The 23025-nt window shown below is 38.8% G+C and overlaps 1 protein-coding gene across 1 annotated transcript in view; it reads left to right on the forward strand.

Moving 5' to 3' along the window:
* LOC144600389 (exocyst complex component 1-like) overlaps positions 1-23025 on the forward strand; it is a 37969-nt gene that overhangs the window by 10042 nt on the left and 4902 nt on the right. The window contains exons 4-14 of the mRNA XM_078411973.1: positions 367-566; positions 1303-1530; positions 2978-3110; positions 5894-6003; positions 6670-6819; positions 9607-9709; positions 14314-14441; positions 15545-15595; positions 17232-17339; positions 20124-20206; positions 21369-21612. Of these exons, the coding sequence (XP_078268099.1) occupies positions 367-566; positions 1303-1530; positions 2978-3110; positions 5894-6003; positions 6670-6819; positions 9607-9709; positions 14314-14441; positions 15545-15595; positions 17232-17339; positions 20124-20206; positions 21369-21612 (1538 nt within the window). The remainder of the gene's footprint in view (positions 1-366; positions 567-1302; positions 1531-2977; positions 3111-5893; positions 6004-6669; positions 6820-9606; positions 9710-14313; positions 14442-15544; positions 15596-17231; positions 17340-20123; positions 20207-21368; positions 21613-23025) is intronic.

Genomic DNA, 23025 nt, shown 5'->3' on the forward strand with positions numbered 1-23025 from the left:
CTGCATGCCCTCAATAGCAAGAATATCCTTCCTCAAATTTGGAGACCAAAACGGCACACAGTACTCCAGGTGCGGTCTCACTAGGGCCCTGTACAACTGCAGAAGGACCTCTTTGCTTCTATACTCAACTCCTCTTGTTATGAAGGCCAGCATCCCATTGGCTTTCTTCACTGCCTGCTGTACCTGCATGCTTCCTTTCAGTGACTGATGCACTAGGACACCCAGATCTCGTTGTACGTCCCCTTTTCCTAACTTGACACCATTCAGATAATAATCGGCCTTCCTATTCTTACCATCAAGTTTCAGAGAAATTATTTGAATGATTTTGTTTAATGAAGAAGTTTTATCAAAATAATTGGATTTCAGAGTGCTTGCGTCCTCCAGTTGAAGAGAGAACAAGTGAGCCTATTGAAGTAGAGGACGAAGAAGAAATTGATGTTTATCAAGTACTCACACCAAAAGAGGCATTGGACGTAGAAAAAATCATGGAACAGTTTGATCAATCTATTTCTAATTCTGAAGCTTTTGCTGAAAAAATGAGCAAAGATCTCCATGTATTAGATGAGGTACTCGTTAAAAAGTAATATATTTGAAAATCCTAATGTACTTTGCTGAATGTTCCACTCAGGTTTGGTGTTATAATTAGCTTTCTGAAATGTTTTACTTTTTAAAGAGATGTACATTTTTTCATTTATTAGTTAACACAATATGCCCTTTGTGTAGCTTGGTAATTTAATTACTACTTGATTGTTTTATTGAATTACTTACACAATTACTCAAAGCGGATACATTCTTATATTGCAACAGAAATAAAATGGCTTTGGCGGATGCTACATGCATTTACAGATGTGGACATAGTTCTGTGATAAATACTATATGCTACTTTCTATAATTCTACCATATCTGGCAAAAAGAAATAGAGTGGACATGGAAAATGATGTGATGGGGAAACCTTAAATGGCTTTGAAAAACAAAATACTGCAAACAGAATGATATTTTTGTAGTATACTATCAAGCAATGGGAGTATTTAAAAATATTACATGCCTAGTATATTCTAAGATATTTTACTTATTAAAAATACTTTATCGTAATGTTTAGGCCCAACTTAATCGTAAAATCAATCAATTATTTTAATAGTCCCTGTCAAAATCTAAACGTTGTTCATAAATAGAATTCAACCAACACTTTATCACTAAAATGTATAGATCAGATAACTGCGCTTTAATATATGCTAGCAGCTAAGTGACTTTTCTGCTGACAGTGAATATTAAGGATTATTTAACCTCTTGTCTATCCTTCAGACAAACATACGATCAATCATTGTATCTGAGAAGCAGGTTACTGACCTAATGGAGTTGATTGACGTGAGTCTTGTTGATGTGAGAAACATTGAGCAGACACTTCAGACCTACGAAGAACTGCTGCAGAGTGTTAAAGAACAGATGGATCATATTCACCAGAGCAATTATCAATTACAAGTCATTGATTGTAATCAGCAACAACTTTTAGAGGAAGTAATTTTTCTTGTGGTAAGCTAGCTATGTTGACTTACAGGTGGACAAAAAGGGCTACATCGTGTGGTCTTTTAAAGATCACTTTTTAAAGTAACAATTTATAGGAAGCATAGGAAAACACAAAAGCATGTAATGTGACAAAATATATACTGCTCATTTCTGTATGAGTGAGGCCTCAAATACTTTCTCAGGAAGGTTAAATAATTTGAAAGAAAACAATGCGTGTTTTGGACAATTTAAATTGGGCATTATTGCTAAGAGTGACAGCTCATGCACTCTTGACCCAAAACGTCACCTATCGATGTTCTCCAGAGATGCTGCCTGACCTCTGAAGAAGCGTCTTAACGCAAAACATCACCCATTCCTTCTCTCCAGAAGTTCTGCCTGTTCCGATGAGTTACTCCAGCATTTTGTGTATACTTTTGATGCTGCCTAACCGACTGAGTTATTCCAGCCCTTTTCCAATAAAGAAATTGCCTGAAAGATAGTTAGGGCATCAAAGGTTACAGGGAGAAGGCAGGAGAATGAGGTTGAGAAGGAAAAATAGATCAGCCATGATCGAATGGCGGAGCAGTCTCGATGGGCCGAACCGCCTAATTCTGCTCCAATGTCATGGTCTTGTATAAAAGTAGTGTACATAGAGCATGTCTTCTCTATTTCTCTTCTACAATTTGACTGCTCTTATTTTATAAATTAAACTAATGTTTTCCTTTTTTCCAATGAGACTGCTGACCAATATTTGGTTGTGAATAGTTTCATTCATAAACCTGCATATATTCCACACCATTTGAAACTAATCAGTCTTCATTTGCATCACCTCAGTTTAGCCAAAGAGAGAACTTATTTTTCAAATCTAATCATAATTATTGTACTGTACTTAAATCTACTGAGTCACTTGGTATTCATCCGTAATTTAAGATTTTACTTCATTCTTTGTTCTGTATTTTTGATTGTTTCCTTAATAAACATGTGTATTAGAGACACATTTGATTTCCATTTTCCCTTTTCCATTTCTTCCATATTTTTCATATAAACTTGAAGCAATTAATTGACATCCTGGCAACAACATTTATGCATTTAACATGTCTATGAAGATAGTGAAACTATATAATTTAAGGAATGAAGAAAACTATCAAAAGTAATCAATTTTAAATTGGGAATGCAATTGAGATGCGTAGAGTAAGCAGTTTCAAAAGAAAAGGAAGAGCATTAATCTGTTTTCTATTTGCAGGATTGCTGGCAAGAAATGGTTTTCCTTTTTTTTGTTGCATCTTGAAATACCACAATTCCTTCTCGCCCCTCTTGTTGTAATGCAATATTTGGCTTAGATTTAAGAATACTTTGTTGCATTGTTTAAGCTGAACATATTTTATTTCATAGGGTTTAAATGATTTAACATTACCATATTTAATATACCATAATATTCTGTTTGTTTTTATAATATTTATTGTTGTTGAAATAGGACAATTTGGACCTGGCTGAAGAACATCAAGAAGCTTTAAGAACTGGTGATCTGTCCATACCTGAGAGTTTAGAAGCTTGCATAACAGCTGTGGAAGCATTGAATAATTGTATGAATGTGAGGTTATTACCAGGTATGTTCAATTTTAACTTTTTTGCTTTCTTTTATGCACCTTGTATCCCGTGGACATAATGAATGTCTAAGTCCTATAAATAAAAATTGCTCAGTTTTGTATAAATTTCAAGAACATTTTAACTTTGGGAGGAGGGGAGATGGTGTGCATCTACTTGAGATAACTGAAATCTGAACCAACTAATTGTCTAAGATTTTAGACTTTAAATACAAAATGAAATTTGGAATTTCCTGCAGTTGTGAAAAATCACCTTTCATACAGTTAAGTATCTTTCTGGAGGTAATGAAGCTGTACCTGGCAACTGATGTGAATGTATTTGGTTTTACTTTTGAATATATATTTAAAAATTACAAAAATAGAGGAGGATGTGCTTACTCAGCACAAATTAGACAAAGTACACACCTGCAGATTGAGAAAGCAGCAATTAATGGTTACAGATAGATATATAATCTTGTGACACTGAACTTGCTGCAACCTCACTTTGTAAAAAAAATGAATACAGGCTAGGAAAGTCTAGAACTCAACCCCTCATTTATCTGATGTTAAATAATCTTGACTAGGCCAACAGCAGATATGCTACGTTTGTATAGTTGCCACAGTACTAAGGTGAGGTGAAAATGCCCAGAATATCTACACTTAATTATTATCCACAACTGGAAAATGTGAATGGAATGGTAATGCAGTTGGCCAAAAATGCATTATTTAATCATAGGTAAATGATTTTCTGTTAACCATCATCCATGCAAATGGGTAATTAATCTATTTGCTGAGATACTGATGATTGTATGCATTAGATAGTTGGGGATCTGTCATGGCTTAAAGGAAATAAACTTCAAAAAGCTAAGAAGAAACTAGTGGGAAATTATTTCAAAATATGTTACACTAGCCCAAGGGTTCCCAACCTGGGGTAACCTGGGGGTAAATTTCACCTACCATTATTGTTGTTTGAACTTAAAATAATAATGTTAAAAACAGTATCTTAAAATTTCCCCTTTGTCGGTTGCTTTATTATGGTAGAAGCGTAAACTCAAATTACTGAACAAAACAGGGTGGGGGGTAAATTTACTTTCGAAAAGTTGCCAGGGGTAAACGGGACGAAAAAGGTTGGGAACCCCTGCACTAGCCATTTAGTCATTTTGCTTATTTGCCACTTGCAACAAATCTGGATGTATTCAAGAGAGAGTTAGATATAGCTCTAAGGGCTAAGTTATATGGGGAGAATGCCGGAACGGTGTACTGATTTTGGATGATCAACCATGATCATATTGAATGGCGGTGCTGGCTCAAAGGGCCGAATGGCCTACTCCTGAACCTATTTTCTATGTTTCTATCAGTGGACTGTTTACACAGGATAGGAAATTACACATTTCAGCTAAGTAAATACTTTTCATTTTATAAAACAATTGGCTAGTGCTCTAGATATTTTCTAATTTATGCATTCATTCATGAATCTCGGGGATATTAAAGTGATCGACATTAATGCTTTGGTGGAAGTAGATGAGACACCAAAAGAGCTTTGAAGAATTTGTGAATGTCTTTTAGAAGTTCTTGATGGTTCTGTTAAGTAGTGATGCCCAGGAAAGTTAAATGGCTTTTCAATTACTGCACTAAACATTGTTGCATAACCAAAAAAACTACTGCAGAAAATCGTGACTGACGCAGGGTCTCAACTTGAAACATTGACAATTCCACTTTCCCCGCAGATGTTGTAAAACCTGCTGAGTTTCTCCAACAGTTCGGGTTTTTTGCTCCATATTCTAGCATCTGCAGTCACTTGTGTCTCCATTGCTGCAAAAAATATAGTGATATAATTTTAAAGGAATTATCAAACAGCAAAATAAATGAAGGCAATATTAACCAGGTCAGGCATCATCTGTGGTGCGAAAAATATTAAATTTTTGATATAAATGGCCTTTCATTTTGACTGATAATACGAGGAGTGATGTCATCTGAACCAATATTACTGCAAACCCTCACTTGTCTCCCATGGTCTTTGGAGCTCCGTTAGAAAAATCATATCCCCTCGAATATTAATGATGTAACTATTACTGGTTGCTATCAACATAAATATAGCACGAGTAATTTCACTACAGTTTGCGAATGTGAAATACGAGCAATAGAATTAAACAGTGCAAATTGTTTTATTTGCTCACCAAATTACCTCACCAAATCTAAATTGTAAATGATTGATTTTAAAACACGCACACCATACTGATATTTATTTTTCATTTTTACTTTACACTGGAATGTTCCCATTTACCAGGATAAAGAATTTAAAGATTTCCAATCAGCACTTGTCAAAAAATAGTGAAGTCAGATGCATGATGATATCTAATATTAGAAGTAAAACCTGGCTGCAACACCTTGTAACAAAAATTGTCCCCAAGTCAAAAAATTTGTAAATTAGTAAAATAAATAAGAATCTTCATTGGGAAAAAGTGTGCTTATCTTTTACCAATGGTTCAGAAGAGAACTGCCAAAGTGGTCCTAATAGGTTACTTCATTCCTTCCATACTGAGTATTGAATTGATTAATCGATGTCCTGAGCTGAGGAATTGCCCAATTTTTAGTTGCTGTTTTGTAGACTGCGGCACTCAGCCAGACAGCTCTGGCCGTGAGGCCTCAAGCATGATTAGAGCCTTGTGGACACAAAAGCTTGCTGCTGTTGTGGAGCTTTCACCATAGAATGCAGTTTGTGTGGAATCAGATTTGCGGTTTGGGTAATGTATTGTTTGTCCCATTATCTGTAAATTTAGTTTCACTTAACACTTTGGTTTTATTAGGTCATCGGAAACTGCAAAGTGTTGTGGAACAGTTAATAACATTTGAAAATTTGCGACAACAATTTGAAAGTCGATTCATACGGCATATTAACAATATATTTGTACTGCAGGTAAGTTAAATAGTTAATAAAGACGTTTCTTCGAATAAAGCTGTCAGAAAAATGTAAAAAACGTGCTGTGATGCATCAAGCAAAATTTTAAATATGTGGTATTGTACTTTTGTTTAGTTTATCATTTAGCTTTACCTTGATAAACTAAAGCTAAATGCATTGAAATTCATGCCTTATTAGTATGAGCCATCATATTTAACTTGATAATATTGGAAAGTGCTAAAAACTATTGTAATATCCCAGCATGTACATTTGCGTGGAGTCATTCTACAAATATCACATGGCCTTACCAAATAACCATTCTTAGTAGCTGAGCCTTAGTGAACTAACAGCAAATGCCTGCAGAAAGTTAAAGCATAACTGATTGAATGTCACTCAGGGATCATGAATTTTCTTTGTATGGAGGTAGTTTTTCCAACTCGGATTTTGTGACCAAAGTAAACTAAATTGGTGCAGAAATGGAAATGAGGCTCAAGCCTTTGACCTGCAGGCTTAGTAACAAACCAAATTAACGGAGTGAATTGTGTATTTTTAAATATATTGACATTTTCATTTATGTTGCCGAGAACGTTTGTTTAAATATGTGTGCATCCTGAGCGGGAGAATTGAGTGACTTTGTTTCTTTTGGTAAATATTCTAAAGATATTTTTCCTTCTTGCTTTTAAGGGAAATGACCCAAGTGTTAGCTTGATGCAACAGACTGGAGAACTGATCTTTCCCAGACATAAATTTTATCATGATGAATTGTTGCCATATAACCCTTTAATGGCTTGGCTAAAAAGCAGCAACCCTGTTATTTTTAATGATTTGTCTAAGGTATGTTTACTTGCCTGTCAAAATGTGCTCTGTAATCTGTGAAAGCTAAGAAATTGTTGATGGATGGTTACTTGTCTTATTCATGTGACATTAGCCAGAGATCCTAGGGTGACGGAGGAACTGAAGGAGATTCACATTAGGCAGGAAATTGTGTTGGGTAGACTGATGGGACTGAAGGCTGATAAATCCCCAGGGCCTGATGGTCTGCATCCCAGGGTACTTAAGGTGGTGGCTCTAGAAATTGTGGGCGCATTGGTGATCATTTTCCAATGTTCTATAGATTCAGGATCAGTTCCTGTGGATTGGAGGGTGGTAGCTAATGTTATCCCACTTTTTAAGAAAGGAGGGAGAGAGAAAACAGGAAATTATAGACCAGTTAGCCTGACATCGGTGGTGGGGAAGATGCTGGGGTCAATTATAAAAGAAGAAATTGCGGAGCATTTGGATAGCAATAACAGGATCGTTCCGAGTCAACATGGATTTACGAAGGGGATATCATGTTGACTAATCTTCTGGAATTTTTTGAGGATGTAACTAAGAAAATGGACAGGGGAGAGCCAGTGGATGTGGTGTACCTGGACTTTCAGAAAGCCTTCGACAAGGTCCCACATAGGAGATTAGTGGGCAAAATTAGAGCACATGGTATTGGGGGTAGGGAACTGACATGGATAGAAAATTGGTTGGCAGACAGTAAACAAAGAGTCAGGATAAATGGGTCCCTTTCAGAATGGCAGGCAGTGACTAGTGGGATACCGCAAGGCTTGGTGCTGGGACTGCAGCTATTTACAATATACATTAATGACTTGGGTGAAGGGATTAAAAGTAACATTAGCAAATTTGCAGATGACACAAAGCTGGGTGGCAGTGTGAACTGTGAGGAGGATGCTACGAGGTTGCAGGGTGACTTGGACAGGTTCTGTGAGTGGGCAGATGCATGGCAGATGCAGTTTAATGTGGATAAATGAAGTTATCCACTTTGGTGGTAAGAACAGGAAGGCAGATTATTATCTAAATGGTGTCAAGTTAGGAAAAGGGGAAGTTCAACGAGATCTAGGTGTCCTAGTTCATCGATCAATGAAAGGAAGCATGCAGGTACAGCAGGCAGTGAAGAAAGTCAATGGAATTTTGGCCTTCATAACAAGAGGAGTTGAGTATAGGAGCAAAGAGGTCCTTCTGCAGTTGTACAGGGCCCTGGTGAGACCACACCTGGAGTATTGTGTGCAGTTATGGTCTCCAAATTTGAGGAAGGACATTCTTGCTAATGAGGGAGTGCAGAGTAGGTTCACGAGGTTAATTCCCGGAATGGTGGGACTGTCATATGTTGAAAGACTGGAGCGACTAGGCTCGTATACAAAGGAATTTAGGATGAGAGGGCATCTTATTGAAACATATAAGATTATTAAGGGATTGAACACGCTAGAGGCAGGAAACATGTTCCCGATGTTGGGGGAGTCCCGAACCAGGGGGCACAGTTTAAGAATAAGGGGTAGGCAATTTAGAACGGAGATAAGGAAAAACTTTTTCACTTAGAGTTGTGAAGCTGTGGAATTCTCGGCGTCAGAGGGCAGTGTAGGCTAATTCTCTGGATGCTTTCAAAAGAGAGTTAGATAGAGCTCAATAATAGCAGAGTCAAGGGATATGGGGAGAAGGCAGGAACAGGGTACTGATTGTGGATGATCAGCCATGATCACAGTGAATGGCGGTGCTGGCTCGAAGGGCCGAATGGCCTACTCCTGCACCTATTGTCTATTGTTTGAAAATGCTATCATTTAATAAACTACTTAATATGTCTTTTAAAACTGAAGGAAGTTATTAACTTCAATGTGCTGCAGTACACAATTTTTTTAAAAAGTGACATTAAAGAGGTGGAGGTAACACAAAATGCTGGAGTAACTCAGCAGGTCAGGCAGCATCTTGGAGAGAAAGAATGGGTGACGTTTCGGGTCGAGACCCTTCTTCAGACTGATGTCAGGGGGAGCGGGACAAAAAAAGGATATAGGTGGAGACAGGAAGACAGTGGAACAACTGTGAAGGGGGAGGGGAAGAGAAGGACAGAGGAACTATCTAAAGTTAGAGAAGTCAATGTTCATACCCCTGGCCTGTAAGCTGCCCAAGCGAAATATGAGGTGCTGTTCCTCCAATTTCCGGTGGGCCTCAATATGACACTGGAGGAGGCCCATGACAGAAAGGTCAGACTGGGAGTGGGAGGGGTGTTGAAGTGCTCAGCCACTGGGAGATCAGGTTGGTTAAGGCGGACTGAGCAAAGGTTTTGAGCGAAACGATCGCCGAGCATGCGTTTGGTTTCGCCTATATTATAGAGGTGGAGAATGAGTTGGATCAGTGGATGGCCAGGGACATAATTGCAAAATATGAAAAATGAAAAAAGGAGCTTCAACAACAAGCCCATCTTAAAACAGTTCATGAGGGAGGCTGGCAACAACTGTTCTTATCACTCAATGAAAAAACATCAGACAGACTGATGTTTGAAGCTGTATTTGGAATTCAGTTGATCCTTGATATCAAGGCATAAAATATGAAACAAGACGTACAGGTATGTAGGTTAATTGGCTGGGTAAATGTAGAAATTGCCCCTAAAATTGTAACTAGTGGGTGTAGGATAGTGTTAATGTACGGGGATCACTGGGCGGCACGGACTTGGAGGGCCGAAAAGGCCTGTTTCCGGCTGTATATATATGATATGATGATATGATAAGATGATTAATTTGCTATTGATAACTATAGTACATTTTTTAATTTCACTTTAATTCTCTGTTGATTTTACACCAGGTGTATGCTGAAAACATTAAAAAGCTCTATGACAAACAGGTCAAAGAATTTTTTGATTTACTGAAGTTTAAACTGGCTGGAATAAAGGATGGCATGAAATTCAGTAAGTACGCTTAGAGTCTCAAACAGAAGATTGAAAGCAACTGTCTTGTTTACACATGATGAAGCTCACAAAATATACTTGAAATTAACATTACGATGGCTGACCTGCATGAAATACAGTTATGATAATCATGTAATTCCAGCTGCCCTTTTTAAAATCATTGTTCTTAAACAATAAATTTAATTAAGTGCCTTGCTATAAACACAACCACTCACAAGATAAATGTACACATTTAAATGACAGCTAATAGATAGAACAGTCATACTCCTTTTCTAAAACAAAAGACAGTTAATAAATTGAAATGAAATAAATAGTACCAAATTTTGAAAAACTGAGTTTATTTTGTATAATTTTTCTCAGAAAGACTAAAGGTGAATGCTTTACCTTGTTCTGGATGTTTCTGCTATTAGAAATGAGCAGATAAAAAACTAATAACATCTTTAATTATCTTAAAACACCTCAATTGTCTCAAAGATCCTTTCATTTTCTATGTTGAAAGAAATCAAAGTTTGGCCTATTCAATCATCCTCATCAATTAACTTTTTTAGTCTCAGTATCATGTTGACAATTTATTCTGTGGCTCCTTCCTGAAGTGTGGTTCCCAGAGAACAATGCAGTACTGTAGCTGGGGTATAACAAGCTTCATGTGGTTGCAATATATTTTCTACTCCTTTTGTAGTCCAGTCATCTGGAAGTGAAGACCAGTGGTCCATGATTTTTGTATTCATACTTGCAATATGCCTCTGATATTTTTTTGGTGCAAAAACAGATATTCGCACACATGGCTACATTGAAATCTATCTGCTAGTATTTTGCTCACTGTGTGATCACTATATGTAAATCATTTGATATTTCCATCCACAACATACTTTGTAAATAGTGTGAACAGCAAATCTAGAAATATTTATTTAATTCCTTCATTCAAGCTCTTTATATACATTTTGAAAAACATTTTCATTTCACAATATATATTTAGAATGTATGAGTCAGGAACTCATGATGCAGGTTTAAGGATTTTCATTAGGCTGCATTTGGAGTCTTGTGTACAGTTCTGATCGCCCACTACTAGGAAGGATGTGGAGGCTTTGGAGGCTGCAGAAGAGTTTTACCAGAAGGCTGTCTAGATTTATGGGTATTAGCTATAAGGAGAGAATAAGCGAGTTTGGTATCTCGACCATGCATGCACAGGTCATAGGTCACATGAGCTAAACATTCTCGCCGGCTGATAACAGCGGTGAAGAAACGGCTCTTGAATCTGGTGATAAGTGAATGGAACCTTTTATATCTTGTGCCCAAATAGGAAAAAAGATGACGAAGTAGTGTGATTGTTGCCCTTGTTTTCCAGGCGTCGCGGTGGGGAAGAGGGAGTCCTGGCCTGCCCGCGGTGGGGGAAAAAGCCACACGGTTACGGGCTGTGCGGTTGGACTTTCGCCCAGCTGCCAGGCCAACCTGTGCATGCGTACGGCTGAGCTGTTGTTCCGATGTGAGGTGTGCGGAAAGGGCTTTGGGCACTCCTCGAATTTGAGGAATGCCCACAGGCACACCGGCGACCGATCCTTCCAATGCAAGACATGCAGCCTCGGCGCCATTGCAACACTGGCGCTTGCACAACAGCGAGCAAGAATTCCGCTGCAGGCTCTACGGCGAGTTCTTCCCCATGCGGCCGCAGTTGACCAGCACCGTCGCATCCACCGGCGGTTGGGTATTCGCAACCCGCTCGGGGCTGTCGCGGCACAGGTGCTTGGCCTGGATTGGGCGGCTCCCGTTCCACTCCGAAGCCTGCAGGAAGGATTTCCGCAGCGCCTGCTACCTGGCACTTGCACAGCGGCAAGACCCCTTTTGCCTGCGAGGTCTCGCGGCTGATCTTTCGGCAGCCCGTTGCAGCTGAGAGCCCACCGCCGGCGCAGCCAGGGGCGGGAGCGGCTGCGAGGTTTGCGGCAAAGCGTTCTGCAACCCGTCTTACCTGCAGACGCACCAGCCAAACGGCCCTTCAGGTGCAAAGCGTGTGGCAGTGATTACTGCAGCGCCTCGTAACTGCTGATCCATCAGCGCTTCCGCAGCGATGAGTGGCCCTTCAGGTGTGAGACCTGCAACAAGAGCGTCCTCAGCACACAATACTCCAGGTGCGCGCCACTCACATCGAAAGCGTCTGTTGGTCGGCTGGTGCTGCGGCAGATGCTGCGGAGGAAGGAGGAAGAGCTGAGGACGCTCTTGTTGCAGGTCTCGCACCTGAAGGGCCACTCGCCACTGTGGAAGTGGTGATGGATCAGCAGTTACGAGGCGCTGCAGTAATCCCTGCCGCATGCTTCGCACCTGAAGGACCGTTTGGCTAGTGCATCTGCAGGTAAGTCGGGTTGCAGAACACTTTGTTGCAAACCTCGCAGCTGAACAGCAGCTCCCGCCCGTGGCGGCGCCGGCGGTGGGCTCTCAGCTGCAACGGGCTGCTGAAAGCTCGGCCGTGCGACCTCGCAAGCGAATGGGGTCTCGCTGCCGTGCAGGAGCCAGGTAGACGGCGCTGCAGAAATCCTACCCGCAGGCGCTGGAGCGGAACGGGAGCTGCCAGCTCCGGGCTGCGCACCTGTGCCACGACAGTAGGTTGTGAATACCTGGCGGCCGGTGGATGTGAAGGTGTTGCGCCAACTGCAGCCGCACGGGGAAGAACTCGCTGCAGAGCCTGTAGCGGAATTCTTGCTCGCCGGTGTGCACACCTCGCATCTGAACAACAGCTCAACCGTATGCATGCACATGTGGCCCGGCAGCTGGGCGAATGTCCAACCGCACAGCCCGCAATCGTGTGGCTTTTTCCCCATTGCCCGGGATGGTGGACAGGCCAAGCTAAATCTCCAGCGGACTCCCTCTTACCCACCCCGACGCCTGGAAAATCAAGGGCAACAATCACACTCCTTCCTCATCATCTTTTTTCTATTTGGGCACAAGATACAAAAGCTTGCAATCACTTATCACCAGATTCAAGAGCCGTTTCTTCCCCGCTGTTATCAGCTGGCGAGAATGTTTAGCTCGTGATCTATGACCTGCGCTTGCGCGGTCGAGATACTCGCTTATTGACTAATGTTGATTGTTTCCCCCTGGATATTTGGAGGCTAAGGGGAGACAAAAGAAATATATACGATTTTGAGAGGGATAAATAGGGTAGACAGTCAGAAATGTTCCCCTGGGGGTGGAAATATCAAGCACTAGAGGGCATAGCTTTAAGGTGAAAGGGGCAAATTTTAAGAAGATGCTTGGGGCAGGTTTTTTTACACAGATGGTGGAGGGTGCCTGGAACGCAATGTGGAGATGGTGGTGGAGGCAGACACAATAGTGGTGTTTGTGGCTTTTATAGAATAGAATAGAACAGCCTTTATTGTCTTTCAAAAACATTGGTTTTGGACGAAATTACGTTACCCACAGTCAACAAAGAGGCAATAAAAAAGAAAGCAATAAAACACCCAATCACAAAACCAACATAAAACAAAAAACATCCATCACAGTGAGTCTCCTCCAGTCACCTCCTCACTGTGATGGAAGGCCAGAATGTCTTTCTCTTACCTGCCGTCTTCTCCCGCGGTCAGGCAGTCGAACTTGCTATATCGGGGCGGTTTTAGATGGGCAGGGATATGGATCATTTGCAGACAGATGTGATTGTGGGCTGAAGGGCCTGCTCCTGTTATGTATGTTTCTATGTTATGTACTTTTCCATGTCCTCTAATGTGATACATTATCTTCCAAAGCTTACCATTGGACAAAAATTATTTGAAGACTAAACTATTTTCATGGCCTTGCATGTCATTCCATTGATTCCACCTTTTAGTACCTGCAGAGGGTATATCATCTCAGTGGCAACTTCAGCTTAAATTAATAGCAGAATAAACTGGTACAGTGATGTGACCCTAAAACTTTATAGTTCACTGATATAAGGACTTTTTAAACTGTTTATACAGGTGCACCGTCGACTTTCTGGCACCCTTGGTCCCAGAGCCTTGCCGGATTATCTGTTTTGCCACATCTACAGAGGTCACTTAATAATAATACAACCATACACCTCTGACCCACTAATTATACACCTCCTGTGTCTCTAAAACCCTATGGTCAGCTAGAAATATAAATGAAACAAATATGGCATGTAAATTAAATTTACAGTGACACTTCCAATTCTTGCATGGGTAGCCCAGGCGCTGGTTAACGAGTTGCCCTCGGAAGTCCCCACTGAGGCTTTGATCGGTGGCCGCCCCGAGGTGCCTGGCCTAGGTGCCACTTTACCTGTGGGGATTTCAAGTGCACTCTCGTACTTTTGTCTGGATTAAAGAAGGTGCCAGACCATCAGTTGCCATCAGTTGGTGGGGTACCTGTGCTCCCTTGAATCATCTTTGGTTGGTTTTCTACAAGTAAATTCACAATAGAACAAATAGATTTTATTTGAGATGAAACCAGGAAACATAATTGTTATTTTATGTGTAGAACTATTTGCATAATTTAGCATTAGTTAATTTCCTGTGAAGAAAATATGTTTTCTAAATTGTGTGCTAATAAAATGAGGAACAATTATGCGTCTGTCAAAATGTTTAACACAAGATATGGTCTCTTTGTTGTACTGTAATTTTTAGAGATTCAGGAAAGTTTTGAAAAGTTGACTGCTTCCACTTCCAATCTGCAAAAAACATTTTTCAGAAATACTTTATATGAGCATTTAGAGGCAGAAGTTGACATTACAGATCGTGGAATCCTGGACAAGGTACAACAGCTTTCTATGACATTCTGGATATTTCAATTTAATAATAGTGTTATAAGTGTCTTAAGAGTTGGTTCAATGTGTGTTGAACTTCATTTTTTTCTGATAAATACATATCTGGTCATTCTCATTAATGCTTAAAAGCTATCTATATGATGAGATAAATTTTAACCTGGAACCATTTAAAGTAATCAAATGCCTAAAAATTCAACCGTATATTGCAGTGTTTATGTCATTTATGTACTTATTTGGGTTTGGGCAATGTGTTTTTACTTATCTATTTGATATTTGGCCACTTTTTCCCTCAAAATCAGATGCTCTTGTTTTTCTTCAACACACTCCAGTTTCATAGATTCCTTAATTAAATGTTTATCTGAGGAAAAAGGATCAAGCTGATCACTTTGTCACTCTGTGGCGTTACCTGACCTGCTGTGTGTTTTCTGTTCTTTAACAAGTCTTCACTCTATGTCAAGTTATAACTGCCAATGCCGTGAAACTAATCTGTGTGGTTCGTTATTGAAGGCCTTCTAAAAGTCTAGTACACCATTCATTTTTGCTCGTTCTCTTGTTTTTTTCCCTTTCACTCGTTTTTCCAGTGGTCATCCCAATCTCAGGGTTTATTGATTTCAAGAAGTTGTATTTCAGCTGTGAGCAAAAGCATTCTGTTGGAAACTATTTTTAACTTGCTTTGGTTTTAAAAGATTAATTCCATTATGAACTGCACAATTGTATGGGTAAATTAGGTTATAATTTGATTGCATTACCTTTTCTTTCATTATTAAGCAGGTTGTCCTGATCAGTTGATCAGGGTTGGTAATTTACTGTAAACTAATATGCTAGAAATAACATTTTTATTTTGTATTTTGTCTTACTCCATACATAGTATCCACAACAAATTTAAACAAGATGTATTTGACTTTTGCTTAGCCTTCAACAAATGTATTTTCCAGCATACTCTGTTCTTTTATTAAACAAAACAATATATTCCTGTGACATTACATCAGATTATTTTTATTAAATAAATAGTTACATGTTCACAGTATTAATGTACAATAAGTTGACTTTAGATGTTTGCCTTATTTTCTGGCTTGTGTGCAATTATAAAGGCTAAAGACGATCAGGACAGAGAATGGAGCACTTCCTCATTTTGTACAGAGGTATGACTCAATTTCAATAAAAAGTAATTTTTTTATTGTACCAATATATTTCTCGTTGCCTTCAAGATGGTATTTGTATAGGTTAATTTACTATTGATGGACAGCTCAATATCATTGTCAAAAGTATATGCTCAATATTTTCAGCATTTTCTTTGTTTATTTGGGGTTTTAATCTTCTGCAATACAAGAACACATGATCAAATCACAAAATAGCCTATTCACGAGTACAACATACCGTAAGGAGCAATCGTTAACACAATCCAAAAATTCTTCTATAATGTATCCTATCAACAAGTAAATTAAAAATTTCCATGTCACTTGTAACTTCCTTCAAACATTCCCTAAATATTTTCCCATTTATGCTCCATCATAAGAAGACAGTGCATTATGGATTCCTGTGGACTACCCCGCCTGTATCTTTCCTCTGCTATTCCTGCTTTCAACCCAAACCGATTCTACGTTACTATCCAATGCTCCATGTCACAACTCAGCAACAGTCTAGAACCTTCCTTAACACGATTCCCCTCTTTACGGTTTTGGCTTGTTCTTTTAAAAAATTGTATAAGCTGTTATATTGAATACTCAGTCCTGGTTTTGCTGCAAATATATCTTTATAATAGCTATTCTATCATACTCATAGGTTGCTATCTGTATTGTCCACTGCCTCCTCAGGCAGAATTGTTGTTTACTTCTTTACCTTGTTCACCTTTATTGCTTTTTTACCTTGATCAGATATCCATCACAACCATGCTTTCACAGCTATGTATCTTTCATCAATGATTCATGTGACTCAGATTTATTATGTGCATTTCATCTTTCATGATCCACTCACAGTTGCACATCTTCAAGACATTCAGTATTGCTCAAATCATTGTTCTTGCTGGATCTTGAAGTCCAGACTCAGCATCAATTGCCAGCAGGAGTTTGCTCTGAACCTCTCAAGTACAGACTCATTCTTTCTCAGAGCCTTCATGGTCCATTGTTTTATTTCATTCTTTGTCACATCCTTTATATAACTAAATAATCTTTCTTCACCTTTCAGTTGTCAAGGATCATACACTTCGATGGATCTTTCTTGCCCATCACTACACTCTATATTCATCTTCTCAATCTTACCACTTGCAATGTTCTCACTTTGTATTCTGACCTTCCCCAAATGCTCAGTTCTCAGCAGACAGCTGTTACATGCCTCTATGTTCCCGTTTTGAAGAACCCTGAGCTTGGTGTGATGTTCAACTCCTCTGCTGCTGCATTTGTGTTTGTGTTGTTTCTTTGCCCAAGAGCTCAAGCTTTCACAACAAACTTGTATTGAAGCCCACAGTTGTCTGGACTACACTGCCACGCTTGGCCGCATACTGTATAAAATGTCGTGTACTTTTGGATGCCATTTTAACTTCAGGTATCCAAAATGAGTTAATGCCCCATACATTCTATCTCGCTCAAGTGTGCACTCTCGCACACGCACTATGCACACATACTTCCAAATTCTTAACATTTTCCACTTTTTATTTAAGTTATGGAAATCTTTGGTTAATTATCCTTGTCCATTATCTGTGAAAATTATAGTAAGAGAATAATGAGGATAAGTGACTTTAATGCTTTGTTTTATTACTATGATGTTTTCATTTGTTTAAAGATTATAGATCAGGTTCTGGCAGAATTGGAACCCATATGCATTGCAGAGGAAGAGTTTGTCACCAGATTTTTTATATTAATGGAAGACACATACAGTGAAACACCACAGGTTTTGTAGTAATATTCTATATATTTTCAAACTCTTTTTAACTTGGGTGTTTAAATGGTAAATGTTTTGAATTTTCAAGTAAAAAACCTTTAAAATTTGCTTGCTTCAATATTACAAAGCATTTTATAATCTAAAAACTTTAAAAAATAAAAATGTGATTTTGAATGCTTTAAATGGTAGCGATGGTAGTTAATCTCCCGTTTTCAGTTTAAAATACTGCATGGCTATATTAATCTTACATTTTTGTATTTGTGTTCAATGTCCTTTTTGGCACTGAATGTTATTTTAAATTACCTTTAACACACAGTTACTTTAAAATATCTGTTATTCATAATGTTTGGGGCAAAGACCCATTTATTTATTTGCCTCTGTACTCCACAATTTGAGATATGTAATAGAAAAACTCACATATGGTTAAAGTGCACATTGTCAGATTTTAATAAAGGCAATTTTTATACATTTTGATTTTACCATGAAGAAATTACAGCAGTGTTTATACATAGTCCCCCCATTTCAGGTCACCATAATGTTTAGGACACATGGCTTCACAGGTGTTTGTAATTGCTTAGGTGTGTTTAATTGCCTCCTTAATGTAGGTATATGAGAGCTCCTAGCATCTAGTTTTTCCATCACATTTGGAAACTTTTATTGCAATTTATCAACATGAGGACAAAAGTTGTGCCAATGAAAATCAAAGAAGCCATTACGCGAAACAAGAATAAAACTGTTAAAGACATCAGCCAAACCTTAGGCTTACCAAAATCAACTGTTTGGAACATCATTAAGAAGAAAGAGAGCACTGGTGAGCTTACTAATTGCAAAGGGACTGGCAGGCCAAGGAAGACCTCCACAGCTGATGACAGAAGAATTCTCTCTATAATAAAGAAAAATCCCCAAACAATTGTCCAACAGATCAGAAACACTCTTCAGGAGTTAGGTGTGGATTTGTCAATGACCACTGTCTGCAGAAGACTTCATGAACAGAAATACAGAGGCTCCACTGCAAGATGCAAACCACTGGTTAGTCGCAAAAATACGATGGCCAGGTTACAGTTTGCAAAGTACTTAAAAGAGCAACCAAGGTTCTGGAAAAGGTCTTGTGGACAGATGAGACAAAGATTAACTTGTATCAGAGTGATGGCAAGAGCAAAGTATAGAGGAGAGAAGGAACTACCCAAGATCCAACATGGTGGTGGGGGGTTTTATGGCCTGGGCATGTATGGCTGCTGAAGGTACTGGCTCACATCTTCATTAATGATACAACTGCTGATGGCAGTAGCATAATGAATTCTGAAGTGTACAGACACATCCTATCTGCTCAAGTTCAAACAAATGCCTCAAAACTCATTGGCTGGCAATTCATTCTACAGCAAGACAATGATCCCAAACAGGTCAGGCAGCATCTAGGAGAGAGGGAATGGGTGACGTTTCGGGTCGAGACCCTTCAGTCTGAAGAAGGGTCTCGACCCGAAATGTCACCCATTTTCTCTCTCTCCTAGATGCTGCCTGACCTGCTGAGTTACTCCAGCATTTTGTGATACCTTCGATTTGTACCAGCATCTGCAGTTATTTTCCTACACAACATTTTTCCTAACGCAACAAGAGTGTTTCAAAGCTAAAAAATGGTCAAATCTTGAGTGGCCATGTCAATCACTCGATCTGAACCCATGAGCATTCCTTTTATATGCTGAAGAGAAAACTGAAGGGGACTAGCCCCAAAAACAAGCATAAGCTAAAGATAGCTGCAATACAGGCCTGACAGAGCATCACCAGAGAAGACACCCAGCAACTGATGATGTCCATGAATTGCAGACATCAAGCAGTCATTGTATGCAAAGGATATGCAACAAATGCTAAGCACGACTACTTTCATTTACATGACATTGCTGTGTCCCAAACATTATGGTGCCCTGAAATGGGGGGACTATGTATAAACACTGCTGTAATTTTTACACGGTGAAATCAAAATGTATAAAAATGACCTTTATTAAAATCTGACAATGTGCACTTTAACCACATGGGATTTTTTTTCTATTACAAATCTCAAATTGTGGAGCACAGTGGCAAATAAATAAATAGAAATACAAAAATAGGTGCAGGAGTATGCCATCCGGCCCTTCGAACCAGCACCCTGCCATTAACTGATCATTTAAAATCAGTTCATGTTTTTTCCTCATATCCCTTGATTCCGTTAGCCCGAAGGGCTATATCTAACTCTCTCTGAATACATCCAGTGAATTGGCCTCCACTGCCTTCTGTGGCAGAGAATGCCACAGATTCACAACTCTCTGGGTGAAGAAATTTTTCCTCATCTCAGTCCTGAAGAAAAACTTCTTCACCCAGAGAGTTGTGAATCTGTGGCATTCTCTGCCACAGAAGGCATTGGAGGCCAATTCACTGGATGTATTCAAGAGAGAGTTAGATTTAGCTCCACGATGGGTCTTTATCCCAATCATGATGGAGGGCACTGTACCTACCTGCTTCATGATCAAGTCAAGTCAAAAATAATGTTTACCATCAATCTGTAACAGCTGCTCATTGATGGGTTCATTACTGATGTAGGCTGCTTTGTTTCTGGGTGTTAATCCCAAATGACATAATTTAACAGTGCTGAATATAAAAACTAAAAGTTAGATTCAATTTAAAAGTTCTTAAGTAGCTTCATATACCAATTAGAAAGTAATGCTGGATAGCTTATGATCATTATTTCAATGTGAGAGTGTTTCTAAATGGTAGCAGAAATTGTTTGAAAGCTTTTAAATTAAATAGTTATTTTTGTTCCAGCTGGTGGGAAGTAAAAGTGATCTTGTGGCTGCGATTAACCAAGACTCAATAGAGAAAGTACGGATTTATCGGAGTACTCCAGAGTATGTAATATGTATCATAATATAATATGTCAGTTATCATTTGCCATGATGTAGCATTTTTAATAATAATATACCTTTATGCGTCCCACACCGGGGAAATTTTGTTTTCCTTTATACCTATTTGTCCATTTATTAGATAGGCAATTGAATTGAGATCAAAGAGTACTTCAGGACATATCTGCAACAATCTTTAGTAATAAAATTCTATTTTTAATTCCAATGGATAAACATCTTTTAAATTAACAAATATCTGTTGTAAGGAAATAGTTTTACTACTGGTGCTCTGAAAGCCACCTCATACAAAAACATTTTGTTGCAGATATCTATTAGTTCCAATGTAAAATAAATGGAAAGTCTGATTTGATTTCTGAGTTGAACTCTCATTTAATATCTCTAATGTAATCATGTAATATTAATTCAGATTTATCAATCAATTAGCACAAAATTATAAAATATGTAATAATTTTAAGTGAGGTTTTTCCACTTACATACCATATCAATACAGCTTCAGGTGGCATTGAATTCCTTGCTGAAAGATAGAGTACAATATCAGTTTCAAGTACCACAAAGGTCATTGTCTGTGGAAAGATGGGTAAATGTTGTGTTTTTGACCCAAAAGGTTAGGACATTGTTCAAGGCAAGAAACCTGAGCACACAATCTAGGTTGTGGAGTTGCTATGTTATTAGTGGACTGGGTATTATTCCGAGTTCCATTTTTTCTTGCAAATTGCTGTAAAAGATCCCGTGTCATTATTTGAAAAGAACTGTCGACTTGTACCCATGCCTTGGCCGGCATTTATCCCTCACCAGGATCCACCGAAAGATTATTTGACCTTTTGTTTCATTGCAGTTTGTTGGACTTGCTGCATCTCCTTGCATTGAATTTCAAAAAAAAACATTTCCTGTGAAGCACTCAAAGGTATCCAGATCTTGTGCATGCATCCCATAAATACAAATACTGTGCATGTTCAAAAAAAAAGTTGTTTCCTCATTAATAGTGTTATTTCAATATCATTCTTGAATAACCAATTGTACACCTGCATCCGATGAATCTTCCATTACATTAATACTGTATTTCCTAACCTTTCATTCTGACATTATACATATTTTAAAGTAAATGCAAAATATTTGTGCCATGGTTTTAACTACATTTTTCTATTAGGCAGGAAGATCTTGGAATAAGTAATAAACGAAAAATGATGAATGAAATCTTCAGTACTCTTGAACTAGATCTAAGAGGCTTTGTAAACCTATGTGATAAGATTAACCCATCCAATACCCTGCATCTACTGGTAATAGTGAGCCAATGTGCACTAACAGCCCAAGATGCTGACTCTCCTTCCTTCATCAAATCTACATTTGGAAATATTCTTGTGCATGTCAAACGCAACTTCGATAAATGCATTGTAAGTAATTGATACATTGTTCTGGATTTTTAATGGTGCTTATTAAAATAGGTTAATGGTAACCAAGTCAACTAAAAAGGTAACTTGCTGACATTTTCCTATATCTTTATAGCATTGATTAAATGAGTTAAGAAAACTTGAATTTGTATGTTGCTGATCATGGTCTTGTATCTCATCAAAATGTTTTTCAAGATCAAGATTCAAGATTCAAGATAGCTTTATTTGTCATCCAATATTGGACGAAATTCAGTCACCCACAGTCCAACAATAAAAGCATTAAATAGGCATTAAAATTACACAACCCCAAAAACACAGTCCAACAATAAAAGCATTAAATAGGCATTAAAATTACACAACCCCAAAAACACACAAAAAAAAAGAAACATCCATCAAAGAAACATCCATCACAGTGAGTCTCCTCCAGTCCTCTCCTCACTGCGATGGAAGGCCACAATGTCTTTCCCTTCTCCTGCTGTCCTCTCCCGCGGCCAGGTTGTTGTGGTTGCAGGCCGCGCCGGACGGTCCGCAGCGGGCCGAGCCTAAGGCGAGTCGCAGCCGCTCCCACAGCCTCCGAAGACGGCCGGCTCCGCCGATGATAAGTCCGATCTGGGGCGGGCGAACACGCTGCTGCTGTTGCTGCACGTCGGGGCGGTCGTGGCTTCAACTGATGAAGTACTCTTGTAATAAGAAACAAAGCACGCTCTGAAAAATAGTAAAATGTTATTGATCAGACATGATCTGGTTTTAAGATATTGAATAAAAATTAACTATTTTCCGAGACATTGGAGATTTATAATAATGTTGACTTAGAAAGCATTGGAAAATGCAGAGGGGATTATGAACAAAGGAAGCAAAAAAGTCATCATCTTTATAAATCAGCAGCTTGGCTATAACGAGAGTATGGTGTTTTGCTCTGGGCATAACATGAAGGAGAGAGGAGAAGACCTTGAAGTGCTGCATTAATTCCAGGGATGTGTGGACTTTACTTGATAAATTGGAATTGTTTTCCTTGTGGAAGGAAGAGATTATAATGAAATCTGATGAAAACATTTAAAACCATGAAGGCTCAACATGAATAGATATCAAGAAAGTGTTCTCTGTGGCAGAGGAATAAAAAAACAAATGGCATAAAATGAAGTTGAATGACAAACTAAACAAAAATGACATAAATACAGTGAATTAGCAAAATCTGACACCCACTACCAGCGGTAGAAGTCGAGGGAAGTTGAATTGTCATTTGAATGAACATTGGATAGGTACTTGAATGGGGAAAACATTGCAGGGCTAATAGGGGAAGACATGGAGCAGGTATTGATTGAGTGGCTTCTTAGATTTGGATAAACTGGAAAATTGATTGACATAAAAAAAACAGACATGCGTTGCAGTAATAGGTGTTCTTGTGATAAATGTGCA

The sequence above is a fragment of the Rhinoraja longicauda genome, chromosome 15 (genome assembly GCF_053455715.1).
Source record: "Rhinoraja longicauda isolate Sanriku21f chromosome 15, sRhiLon1.1, whole genome shotgun sequence".
Classification (NCBI taxonomy): domain Eukaryota; kingdom Metazoa; phylum Chordata; class Chondrichthyes; order Rajiformes; family Arhynchobatidae; genus Rhinoraja; species Rhinoraja longicauda.